The sequence below is a fragment of the Manacus candei genome, unplaced genomic scaffold (genome assembly GCF_025592945.1).
Source record: "Manacus candei isolate 608988 ecotype Guabito, Panama unplaced genomic scaffold, ASM2559294v1 h1tg000113l, whole genome shotgun sequence".
Classification (NCBI taxonomy): Eukaryota; Metazoa; Chordata; class Aves; order Passeriformes; family Pipridae; genus Manacus; species Manacus candei.
Window position 1 is genome coordinate 3,620,464 of NW_026138161.1, and position 12,745 is coordinate 3,633,208.

Here is a 12,745-nt window from a genome sequence, read left to right on the forward strand (position 1 = left end):
CAGGAGCCTAAAATGATGCCTGGATGTTTTCATGTCTTTATTAAGCTTTTAGATGATGCAAGAGCTTGTCTTGCTTTTCCTATTGCAGAGCTATATGTGCAAAATTCAAGCCCAAAAAGTATAGCACAGCTTATTGGCTTAAAGAGCTGCTAAATATTATTTCATCAGAACAGACCTGTCCCAGTTTATCCTTTGGGAATATGCTAATTATCACAAACAAAGCACTTCCACAGTAACAGGGTCCACATTTCAAAAGTCAACCATTTTCTTAAAAATTGCCAGCACAAGATAAATCTACCGTTCATTCCATATGCACTCATCAGGGAGCACTGTGCTAACAAACTAAACTTCTGCATCCTTTCCCAGCTTTCAATGGAAAATCAGGTCACATTATTTTATTTTGTGCAACTTTACTGACATTTGAGAGACAAAAGGAACATTTTAGATGACCAACCTTCAAGCTGTTTTTGAACTCGCCTGAGCTCCTTCAGGATAGAACTGATTTCCTAGAAACAAAAGCATCAAAATGGAAAATTAAGCAAGAAAGTACTCAACTGACAAAGGAATCTAAGTCTTACTCCTTCTGCCTTATCTGATTAAGGACAGTCAAAGTCAGCCTCAGCCTTGCCTGTTTAACAGACATGACATGCTTTTGGTCAGTGCACAGGGAACCCTGCTCTGCAGCATGTCACTAAGTGCTAAAACACCACCCAGTTCACAGTCACAGTGGTTTTTAGATATGAAATGCTAATCAGGTTAACTGTATAAAGGCTCCTCCTTAATATTAAATACACAAAGATATTTGTAAACTCAACTCCTAGATCAGACAAAGCATTTGGCCACATTTATACTGCTGTAGCACTGAGCTACACAGGTCTTGCACAATGTTGCTTAGCATTAATCATATTTTCTGGGTCCACTACTGTACTTAAATTCTTACTGACAATCTCCATCAAGGACAATTAAAAGTCACGAGAACATAAACACCACCCTGAGGCTGAATCACTTGAGTGAATTCAGCCTGAGGTGAATTTTTACTGCCCTAGTATCAAACTGTTACAGGTGAAGAAAACAAACATTCAAGATAAACACCTGTCTGAAGCTGTGGCAACCACATGGTAGGTGATCTTTTGGTAAATGTTTAAATGAGGCCTAATGACCCTAAACTTCAGCATTTGTTAAGGAACTGGGTCTTTGAAGATGAATCTCAAACTGACAAGGGAACGAGTCTGGTGAAACACAACAGCTGAAGGAACTCACTTTGTCACACTTCAAACAGTAACAAAACTCTGCAGTTCAACACATGAAAATGAACCATAAATTTCAGAAATGGATTTGAGAAGGGCCAGAGACTGATGTTTTGGTTTCTTACAAAGCTTTCATGGACGAAAGTCTTTAGTATTTCCCTTGTTTGCATGGTCTTACCTTGTTTGAGGTCTTCAGAATTGGCACTTCATTTTCTGAATTGATTTTGGCCTCCATCTCCTCCCAGGTGCTTTCTGAGTTTTGAAACAGAATCCTGTACCATAAAAAGTAGAGCGGGTCTTAAAATTGCCATCCAAAAGCTCCTTGTTTAAAATACTTAATTATCACAAGATGCAGCAACAAAAGAGATTAGTGGATTAGCAACCGGACAAAGCCCCTTTCAGCTGATTTAGGAACAATCCAAAGTCCTTCCCTAATTGATGTCTTCTGAAGCAACAACAAACTTTGAAAAGATTTCACAAGCTTGGTGATCTGCAGGTTTTTACAAGAGCCTTTGTACAGAGAAGGAAAGAGGAAACAATCCACCAATTTTCTGCTGCATCTTTGCACAGGCAACATTTAAAAGTTAAGGCATCAACAGGCTTTACAAATCCAGCATTACAATTCCAAAGGCCAAACGTATGAGGAAAAGAGATAGCAAATAATCATATTACCCCTAGTCTACTACACACAGAGAGTTTCCTACATCTAGATTCCCTGCATCTTGATAACAAAACAATATCTTCCACAAGCAGCAAATCAACAAACTACCGGCAAGTCAGCATTTCAGGCCAGGGACAAAAAGTTACTTACTTCATTTTTTCAGCTAGGTTTTCTGTATTTTCACGTATTGTATGTGATAACTGGGACACTGGGTTCAACATCAGATTGTCGAAGATTACCTAAAATATGAGGACAAATCAGAGAACTTTTAGCAAAATGGCATTTTACAAAACTGGAATTTTTTGTACAGTAAATGATCTTCACTGAAGCATCATCATCTGTGTGGATGATATCTCAAGTTCAAGGGAGATTATGATGATGTGCAGCTTTGTTGCAGCACTTTGGCAAAAAGGTTAATACTAACTCGTTCAGACTTTATTTTCTGGAGACAGAGAGACAGTTGTCTGCAGTAACATAACTATTTAAGCAGTTGTGAAAGAAGAACACTTAAGACTTTCCAAGCCTCACAGATACCTCCCCTCCAAAAAAAAAACAAACCCCAAAGCCAAATCATAACACAAGAAGCCACACAAGCAGTCTCACTGAAACTGTCTAATGTGATTTACATGAGTTCAAGCCACCTTCACAGCCAGGTATCCCACAATTTTACATTCTGCTTTACTAAAAACAACAAAAAACAAGCCCACCAAACCCCAAATATTCAAGTCCTGTGGCTCAGCAAAGCCTCCAGGCTTCTGCCAGGAATGCCCACATCAGCTGGGGGCACTCTGAACCTGCACCTTTTATCCAGCCTTGGCACCTCTCTCTACAGGAGAGTGAGGGATTGCTTCAAGTCAGACACAGGACAGGAGCAGCACTAGTGGCTCAGCCCGCAGTCACCCTTCATCTGCCCATCTGAGTCACCTCCAGAGCAGCAGTGACTGTGCTGGAGCCCAGCTCTCCTCTCCTGCCTGCACTGCCTCCCTGAAGCCTCTGCCCCAGCTCTTCCCTCCAACTAGAGCTGGCAGGCAGAAAGCAAGAAGAGACAGCTGAGTGCTGCACCAGCAGATTGCTCCTCGTCTCTCTGGCATCCTCACCCCACTACAGCCCTCACCCCAATACCATCCCCAGCCTCAAGTTCAGGCCAGGCTTCCTCATCCTTTAGCATCATCCCAGTGATTTCCAGGTTACCCTGTACTCTTAGCCCAGAAGAACTGCATCAAATGGCATACTTTGGAGGGAGCAGTGCAGAACAAGTGGCTTGGCAGCTGTGCCACAGCACTCCAGCCCAGCTGCAGAAACTCCTCCTAAGGTCCAGATTCTGCCACTGCTGCTCCATGGGCAGCTCTAACCAGGATGCCAGTTGCAGAACAGTAAGGTACCACTAAACTATCAGTGCTGCAGATTTCAAAGTTGAGATGTTTGTGTTTTTTCTTTAAAATAGCAGTCAAATAGCCTAAGCAGGCTCTGACACTGAATGCCTCCTCCCAAACAAGTGACCAAGCCTCAGGTTTTAGTGGTGTTTTACACAAGAGAGGAAACTTACTGGAAGTATTGGCAAGAGGGGTGATTCTGTTCCTCTTTTTTTTTTATTTTTTTAAAACATTGTTTCTTTACCCACAAGTCAGGGCTCTTGAGCAGTGAGGGGGTTTGTTTTGAGTAGCCTCCTTTGGCAGAAAGAACAAGTATACATACTGCAGCTTAAAGCAATGTCATATAAAAAGTAAAGAAAAAGGTGGCCTGCCTCCTCACGGTTTCTTGTCCTTGTTTTTCTTGAGGGATCCTCTTCTCTATTATCGTTCATATTTTGGTCAAAATCCTTCAGTTCCACTGATCCCGGAGGCACTTTCTGGTAGTTCAGACTTGCTTCTGGAATGTGCTGCACCAACTTGGAAATAATGAGTAACGAGTCATTAAATATTAGTAGGGAAAGGAGGCTCACAGGCGCTCACTGCAGGTATTGCAGATTTTTCAGGCAAGCCCGAGAGGAACACTGAGTCATTTAAGTCTTGTTCAGACAGGTATGGGCTCGTAAGCAAATTACTAGACCCCAATCCTGCAAGTGTCTACCCACTGGAGTCATACCACAAAACTCTGCAGGGCTATTCTGCTTTATAATTTTGAGTCTTGAGCATATATTTGAAAAGTACATCTTTATCTTTTTTGAATTTAGCTAATATTCAAAAAGGCCCTGTTTCCCCATATCTTGTGTTTTAATATCTCAATGCAACATTAAAGACACACTAAAATTAATCAGAAACCATTTAGTAACACATGAAAGAGATGAAAAAGCAATACAAAACCACTTATAATGCACATAATTAACAGGAAGAACAGAAAAGACAAGACAGCTACTCCTGTTTGGTTTACTGACAAAAACTCTAAAACAAGGGGAAGAAAATAACAGTGACAAGACAGAGGTACAAAAATAATGGGATGGAAAGTGCACCTGAGATGGATATGCCAGCCGAAAAGATCTACGAGCAATCTGTGTTAAAACAGAAACAAAGAGGTCAATGCTAGTGAATGACTGTGACAGCAAGTATCAAAGAGAACACGTGGTTTGGGGTTATTTTGGGTTGACATTCCCAAAAGCGCATTCCTGAGGGCCAGCACTTGGTGCCCACCCCCATCATGCATGGAAGCCCAAGGAGGTCCTGGTCACCAACCAGTTCTGCAGAGGTGGTCTTGGGCAGCTCCCCAATTACTTCAAAATGAACTGTGCTGAGTGAAATCCAGAGCCCTCCGAGGACAGAGAAAGGGCCAAACATACAGCCCAGGAGGCTCTTTGGTTGGCAGAGCACACAGATCTTGTGAGGAAACCATGTGCCATCCAAGGTCCAGGCTCCCCACACTGTACACGGTAGCACTCAGGTTATACACAGGCAGAAAGTATGAGATATTATGGTGCAGGGGCACAGCAGCCAAAATGTTTAGCTAATAAGCTTATCTTCTCTAAGCAGAAACAAGAAGTTAGGCTGCTTGCAGCAGTGAAAACAGTGTCAGAAGGGAATGAGGTTTCTACAGGGAACGGTTCTCAGCACAACCAGCTGAAAACATGGTAAGGACAGCACCCGCTTAACATCACCAGGAGATTTTGTATATGACCTGGTCTCTTCTCATGCCTTCTGTTCTGTCACACCTGTAAGCACTTCCTCTTGTCATACCAACACTCACACTGAGTATGTTAAACAACAACTTAACAAAGATAATTGGGCTCTTTAGTTTTTCCTACATCATTATCAACTCTAAAGAAAAACAACAAAAAGAATTTTACTAAAGGGCTAAAATATGCAGAATTGGTGGGTGATTTGGGATGACCCAACTTGACTACGTTTCCAGCAGCTGAGCTTTCAGTTTGATGGCTCAGCTCTGCAGAAAGCTGGGTCCTGTAAAACCTACACACCCACAAGCCAAGGCTTCACAAACAACCCATAGCTTTGGTAAACAGGAATCATGAAGGTTTCACCCTTGTTGAACTCTTTTTTTTTTGTTGTTGTTCTGCTTGGGGTTGTTTGGTTTTTTTGATTAATTTGTAGTAGTATTCAGCTCTGTATGCCAAGAATCTAGGTTGTTATAAACTATACAGCTGAGGCTAGAAAAACAAACAAGAACACCCCAAACATGCACTGGGGAAACCGACAACCTCCCTGGCAAACATCCAAGCCAACACTGGACCTGAAAAGACAGAACATGAAGAATAAAGTTTAAATCTAAGGCTCCACCTTAATTTTTAAGAGGACACTTGTGATTTTAATCTTTAACCAAGCTTCTTAATAAAAGCAACTTAAAAAGCAGTTCATTTAAGGCTGAGAAATGCTGTGCCACACACTGGTCTGAAGTGAAGCTTCTGATACAGCATTAAACACTCAAAAGTGATTCCAGTATCAGTGCTTATTTTTCCTGCATTTTCCCCCTCTTTATTGGAATAGGTATAAATATTTAGTAGTAGAAAATCAAGAGCTAGCAGAATGGCATACAACACTGCATGAGCCAGAGCAGGATAAGAGACAGTCATACACAGTAAACTTTTCTTATTCGCATCCTTCCTTTTATCAGATGTTTCAATAAATTACTATTATAACCATAGTAGCTATTTCTCATCACTACATCCTTTCCTAGAATATTTAATATAAAGCTATTTAATAAAAACTCACAAAATTCACAGTGCTTCCTATCGCACACACTGATTCTCAGATATTTCCTAACAACTTCCCTGCATTAAGCCAAAATAATCATTTTAGCACAGATTCAGCAGCACTTAGACTGTGGGAAGCAGGTCTGCTGATTTTGGTCTAGTTCCAAAGATGAGAAGTCTGTTTATTAAACCTACATCAGTTTATACTGCTCCCATTCATAACATGACCCCCAAGCTGCAATACTCAGGATCCCAAGCTATTCAGGAATCCAGCTCCAAATCTCAGCGTTGCCAGCACAAAGTCCTGCTGATTTAACCTGTTACTGGCTATCACTAACATAAGGCAGCAAAACTTACTGGGGCATTTCGGGTGTAACTCAAATGGCCTCCCAGCTGCTGGTCCTGCTGAAATCACGGTGCAATCCAATCCTATTTGGAGTGAGTCTCATTAGAAGCCCTTAAAGTGTTTTTAGCCACTGCTGCCTGAGCATACCAAAGGTTGTGGCTCCTGATCTGTCTTCAAAGGCTCACACCAGTGCTTCTTTGTCCTTTACATCACTGTAAGACCTCAAAAACTGCTCTAGCAGTGGGTTCAGCTCAGAGCATTCCCTACAGCACAACACAGCCCTACATCTGCTCTCCTCACTATTGTGAGGGACTGACTGGCATGTCCCACACGGCAGCGCTGCAAAGCCACAGAAGAACCCTCAATTCACCCAGATCCAAGCCATCCTGGATTTGTGATTCTGCCATTCAGCATCACAACCATACACTTTGTAGCCCATCATTTTGCACAAAGCAGAAACACTGTGTTTTGCAGGTGTCTTCCTCTAGCAGCTGAGGACATATCCCTGTGCCTCAGCTGACTTATGGTGGTACCCTTCAGTGGCACTCGACAAAAAAAGTAGGTACATTACTTTTCCTTCCCTGCTTTTCTGGAAGCAAGCGGGTGCTGAGCAAAACATTTCATTTGCAAGTCAGGAGTACAGCAGATCTGTCACCTTTACTGCTCGAAAAGAATAATACAAAAGGCAGTTTTGCAGGCGTGGCACTTGCAAGGAAACAAAGCAATATAACACTTTTATCTCAGAGCCCAAAGTTATTGCAAAACATTTGTGCACTGCGGCTCCAGAAGGCCCCAGGAAAAACCCCTCCCTGAGCAGGCTGCAGCTGACCTCGGTTTAGCACAACCACAGCCACACTCGCCTGATCTGGGTACCTCCTTAAACGTCTGCTTTGCACCTTCAGTGATGATCACAGCACGGTCACAGGGCCGCCAAGGACTCTCTTGGCAGAGTAACAGGTTTGTTCTTGAGCTTTGAACCCTGCTTAGGTTGGGGGTCTGCAGACCTCACAATAGAGGGCCATCTGAACAACAGAGAGCTGTGTATTTTTTTCAGCCCACACTGTTGGTAGACAAGAGGGAATTTGGATTTAAACACTAGCAAAGGCAATTTTGCTTTAGCAGCTGGACTCCTGGTGACCTTGCAGCCAAATCTGAGCTGAGCTGGTCCCTGCGCTGTGGTACCAGTGAACCAAATGTAGAAATTGCCTCTCTCCTCCCCAGCCCAGTGCAGACAAACTGTGCTACACAGTTTGGGAGGAAGCCACAGCTTCACTGAAGAGCTGGTGGACAGCACTTCCTAAGCTACCTGCCTGCCTTCCTGCCCAACTCCCTGGCTGGAGAGTGGAGTCCCTGCCCTCACCCACCAATACACAGATGGAGGGAAGGGATCCGAACAACACCTGCACAGCATTTCAACAGTTCTGGCAGAGAGGATACAGCAGAGGTACAAAACACACAGCTGACACGGAGCGTGCATCCAGAGCACGTGATCAGTGCCTTGTCTGAAACAAAGAGGAAGGCTCTGGCTCCCTGCACAGCAGCACAACACGTGCCCTCCATCCTGTTCCTCAGATGCAAATTTCAGGGACCAAAGTCTGACTAGAAGCCTTGAGAACCTTAGAAAACAATATGATTCCCACCCCTTGCAAGGCTGGCTGTGGCACAGAGGACAAAATAAAGAGCACCTGGTGTTTTTCAGGAGGATGGGTGATGAGGGTTTTTCCATATTGCAGCAACTGGGGATGGTGCCCTGGTCTCCCACCATTACCATGCTCCACGTACTTACTTACTAGAATTCAGAGGCAGAGATTTCTGTCATTTGGGATCTTACCTCTTCTCTTGCTGATATGGTGGAAGCAGGAGTGTTGGGCACAGAGCTGAGGGAGGTGCTTGGTCCCGTCCCCGATGAGCTCTGTGAGTCCCCATCTCCAGCAACATCGTGAATCTCTCGAGCCAGGATGGCCACATCCTTCACCAAGGTCTGGCTGAGCCTAAAGCACAGGCAGTGAAGCAGAACCATTAGGACATGTGATGCAACACGACACATTCGTAAAATATAAAAAGAGGAGCCACAAAAGGTTTGTGGGAACGATGACCTCTGCAGAGGCTAGGGAAAGCAAAGGGTTTTGGGGTGCCTTGGCAGGGTGCTGAGAAACACTATGTCTGTATATAAAATAAATCTGCTCCTCTCCTGAGCATAGCTTCAAAGTAGAGATTTGATACAAAGCAAATTCTAGTGACTATACCCTACCAGAAAGTATTGGAGACAATCCATGAAGAAGTTTTATGTTATTGTTCTCCCTCATCCATCCACTCACTGTCTTCTTTTTTCTTCCTTTTTAAAGTTTTTTTTAAATACAATACAGTTAATTTTTCTTCTTGGGAGTTCCTTTTTTTTTTCATTAAAAAGTCCATACAGTGGAAAAAAACTTTTTTTTTTTACTTAAGGAATAAAAGCTCAAATTTGCTTTCCTTCTTCCTTGTGGTTTATAGACTGAAAATCACAATATGCCTCCACATTCTCCAGAAGAGCTGAGGGATTACCAGGGTAAGCACAGCATACCTTAGAGGGATCTGGTTTTCAGAAACCAAGTCTTGGAACTTCAAGCCCCTTGACAGGTGTCCAATTAACACTCAGTAATGGTAGCACTTTGCTCTACCTGCTCTAGATCTTAAAAACAGTTTCCAAGTCTCTGGATTGTTGATAGCAGAGCTTTAAAAAAACCCTCCAGATCAGAAGCAGCTGTTGTGGTAATTTTAAAGGAAAACTTTCAAGAGAAAAAATAATCTTGCAGCTAGTCAGCTTCATCTGAAAGACACTTTCTTCTTTAAATTAAAAAAAAAAAATCTTATCACAGAATCATAGAATATTCTGAGCTGGAAGGGGCCCACAAGGAAAACAAGCAATGTGATAAAACTGTCAGTTAATCAAAACATTTCCTTGGAAAGAAAACGCATAATTGAACTAATAAAAACCAGTTTGAGCTTCCTGCCTAAGGTACCCCCCTCTCTGTGCTGGTGGGGATAGACCTGTCACTGAACACTTCCATTATGTGATTCACTTACTGTAAACAAGTGGCATTTTCCCTTTTAACTCTCTGACTCCTCCAAACCCCTCCCAGTTAATTCGGGAGCAGCAAGGGAAATCAGAACTGCAATTACCAAGCAGACTCTGTGACCGAGCCCTGCAACGTGCAGCGCCAGACAAGTCTGACGCAACCATTTATTTATAGCTGCTGCGAGCCAGAGCTCTCCGGCACTGGGAACGCTGGTGGGAGGGAAGCCAGCATCTCCCACACCCACACTTCACGCAGCACAGGTAATGCAGCCTGGTTTGAAGGCTGACACACTTTCTAGCAGCTTGACAGAAATTTTCAGGCAAGAAAAGCCCTTTTGAGGTCAGCGCGGCAGCGCTGAGGGTGATGTGGAGATGCTGGCCAAGAGCAGACAGAAGACAGCTTCCTCAGTCAAAAGTATTTCAAGTATGGCCAGTACAATGGAAGACCAGTATTTCTGGAAAGCTGGCATAACACAGTTGCATATTAGGGATGTCAAACCTCAAATGCCACTGTTTAAAAAAAGGAATCTATTTGCTTTACTGCTGAGGTCCTCCAGGCAACCGTCGGACCACCAGTACACAGTAAGTCCCGTATCCAGGGACATCAAGCTAAGCAACAACTCATTTATATACAAGGTCTAGACAGATTTGGATTCAGTTGTGCTAAGCAAAGAGGTTTCTGCCCTGCAGCAATTACTTACTGCTCCCTCACCAGCTTCAGGCAAAGCAGCTACAACAGTTTACATATTCAGTCTTTGCTAACCCATTTGACTTCCTCTGCAGAGAATTAGGACAGTTCACACCAACCACACTGTGACTTCCAGCAGAAAGTAGAGATAAGCAGGTATAAACAGTTAGATCTTCTGACAGACTTCCCACATCTTGATCAAGAAACAAACCAAGATACAATGCCCTGCACCTTGGCATTAACTAGAGAGAAGGTACAACCAGCACATCCTAGCCCAGGCTGCAAAGGTTTATTGAAACCTTCTGAGTCTGAACAAATTGATGTTCAGATGTAAAGGAGATGGGGGGGGGCACAAAAACAGGAGAGAGCCTCTCCTTCTACCTCCACACCTGGGTTTGTTTTGAACACCAAAGAAAACAACCCATTTTCAACACATGGGTCAACACATAAAGCCCCACCTCACCTGGCTATTTCGGCTATCTCTGCTGTTTGTGCCATGAAGTTGTAGGGGTCAGGGTGGTCATCAAAATCTTCATCATCATCTGTTTCTCTGCTGTTGTGCTTCTGCTTGCCCAGCCCAGAGCCACGTATCCTCGGTGTTTGTGTGGCTGTTGAAGTATGGGAGCGTTTGTGTTTAGGGGAGCTGTGATTTGAGCCATATTCCTCCTCCGAAGTAGAAGTGTAATCTGAACCCTGTGGTCTCCGCCTTGATGCTTATAAAAAATGAATTGGTTTCAGACCAAGGACAGTAGTAAAGAGTAACTACAAAAGGGCAAAAAGGTAACACAAAACTAGCCCAAGAGCACAAGGAAAGGAGAGTTTCTGTGCAGATTTTAAGTTTAAACAACACATTCTCAGAGCTTATTTCCGAGTTGAGCCCCTGTACGGCTCCCATTCATTATAAAAATTTGGAGGGGGAAATGCCAATGGAAAATCAAAATGACTGTGTTAACGACTCCAATGTAGTAAATTATTACCACAGACTTGGCTTTCCATGCACAGAAGCTCTGTGTATAAGTAGCACACATTTCAGACTCCTCATAGTCCCACAGAAGTCCCTGTCTAAAGAAAGCCCAATTTTCAAGCCTGAAGACACCTTTCCAATGAGCTGCAAGTACAAGCAGAAGGAGGGGTTTTTGAATGAAGAGTAGACTATGGTGCTTGGTGTTATTTGCAAGAGTCCACACCCCTGTGTTCACCTCCTGCCTCACAATTCCCCATTAATGACACTCCACAAGAGTGTTCACACAGTCAGGCCTGGCTCCAACCCCCGGAGCCAAGTGGAAGCTGCCTACTTATCCCAACCAGTTCTGCAGATCTGTAGACACCCAAGTCCCTCCTTGCATGGGAAGTATCAAGGTGTCCTTATTTGAAAACTGGGCTCCCAGTGTTTGCTGCCTTGCTACACTCTCTACAGATACCGCTTCATTCCCTGCTGTCTTTCCCTGGAGCATGAAGACCCACCAAACACAGAACCAGCAGACTTATTTAAAATTACAACAGCTAAAAGCTTCACTGTGTTACCAAGACTATCGTAACACTGAAAAAGGGCAAGTGAATTAAGCCAGCATCATAGATCATACAAGCAAACCCAACAAATTTGGCATATAAGATGTAGGTAGAAACTACAGATAACTGCTGTATAGTGAAAGAAGTATTCCCAGACACCGGCTATCTCATCTACAGCTATAAAAATGCCTTGGCTTAGAATTACGGAAAAAGTAAATTTAGTAGAGTTGTATCTTTTTTTTTTTTTTAAAACACAGTTTTAGAATCAAGAGGTCACCCTGTCACTGAATAGCAATTTTAAAATGAGGAGACTGATTTTCCAACCCTGTATGCCAAGGGAAATCAGAATCAGCACCCTCAGTATCATTTAAATTACACTGAGTAAACAAATCGTGTACACAGAGGAGAAGGGGAGACAGGCCCTTAGCTTTCAGAATTGGTAACTTGGGTTACTCTGATGTTATCTGTGCATTTCACAGAAAGTTACTTCAGGTGGCCCAACAATATACTGGCATTTCTTGTCTCATGGCCAGATAGTTCATGCTGTTTCTCCGCTAGCATGACTAACTTTCCCCCACTGAGAGAGTTGGGAGCTACTGTGGTTAGCTAAACACTTAAAGAACTCCTGGAATAAATCAGCCACGTCTGCCTCCTTACCCCCAAGGCTTGACACTCAGTGCTCTCAAGGGTTGTTGTACCATGCTAAAAAACATCTTGATGGCACAGTGAGTAGTCCAGTTTATCAACATTTCACTTTTGTTCCAGGAGGGGAGTTCTAGGTGTTGATTTACTGTATCTACAACAGCGTTAGTATAGGAACATGCATCACAGGACAGTAAGCACAATGAAGCATGAAACACACCAGTGTGTATTTAGAGCTTGCACAAGGTCCACAATCCTATCAAGGAATTAGGAGGTTAGTATTTTAAGAGTAACTAATTCAGTGGAAGGATTAGCATCATCTGCTACAACTACAGGCAAGGAGAGGTGTTAGCATGCTGCTACGGAGCTCTGGAAATCAAAAACCAATTCATTTGAATAAAGAACTGGCCAACACTTATCATTTTTCTCCGAATGATTTGAAGTCTGTGGTCCAAA

The 12,745-nt window shown here is 43.2% G+C and overlaps 1 protein-coding gene across 7 annotated transcripts in view; it reads right to left on the reverse strand.

Moving 5' to 3' along the window:
* CEP170B (centrosomal protein 170B) overlaps positions 1-12,745 on the reverse strand; it is a 58,557-nt gene that overhangs the window by 4,492 nt on the left and 41,320 nt on the right. For 4 of the 7 annotated variants that reach the window (XM_051769954.1, XM_051769955.1, XM_051769957.1 and 1 more), the window contains 7 exons: positions 10,602-10,851; positions 8,224-8,383; positions 4,358-4,396; positions 3,653-3,796; positions 2,059-2,147; positions 1,426-1,519; positions 455-506 (listed from right to left, as the gene is read on the reverse strand). In XM_051769954.1, the coding sequence (XP_051625914.1) occupies positions 455-506; positions 1,426-1,519; positions 2,059-2,147; positions 3,653-3,796; positions 4,358-4,396; positions 8,224-8,383; positions 10,602-10,851 (828 nt within the window). The remainder of the gene's footprint in view (positions 1-454; positions 507-1,425; positions 1,520-2,058; positions 2,148-3,652; positions 3,797-4,357; positions 4,397-8,223; positions 8,384-10,601; positions 10,852-12,745) is intronic. The other 3 variants (XM_051769959.1, XM_051769956.1, XM_051769958.1) reach the window with 2 other exon arrangements.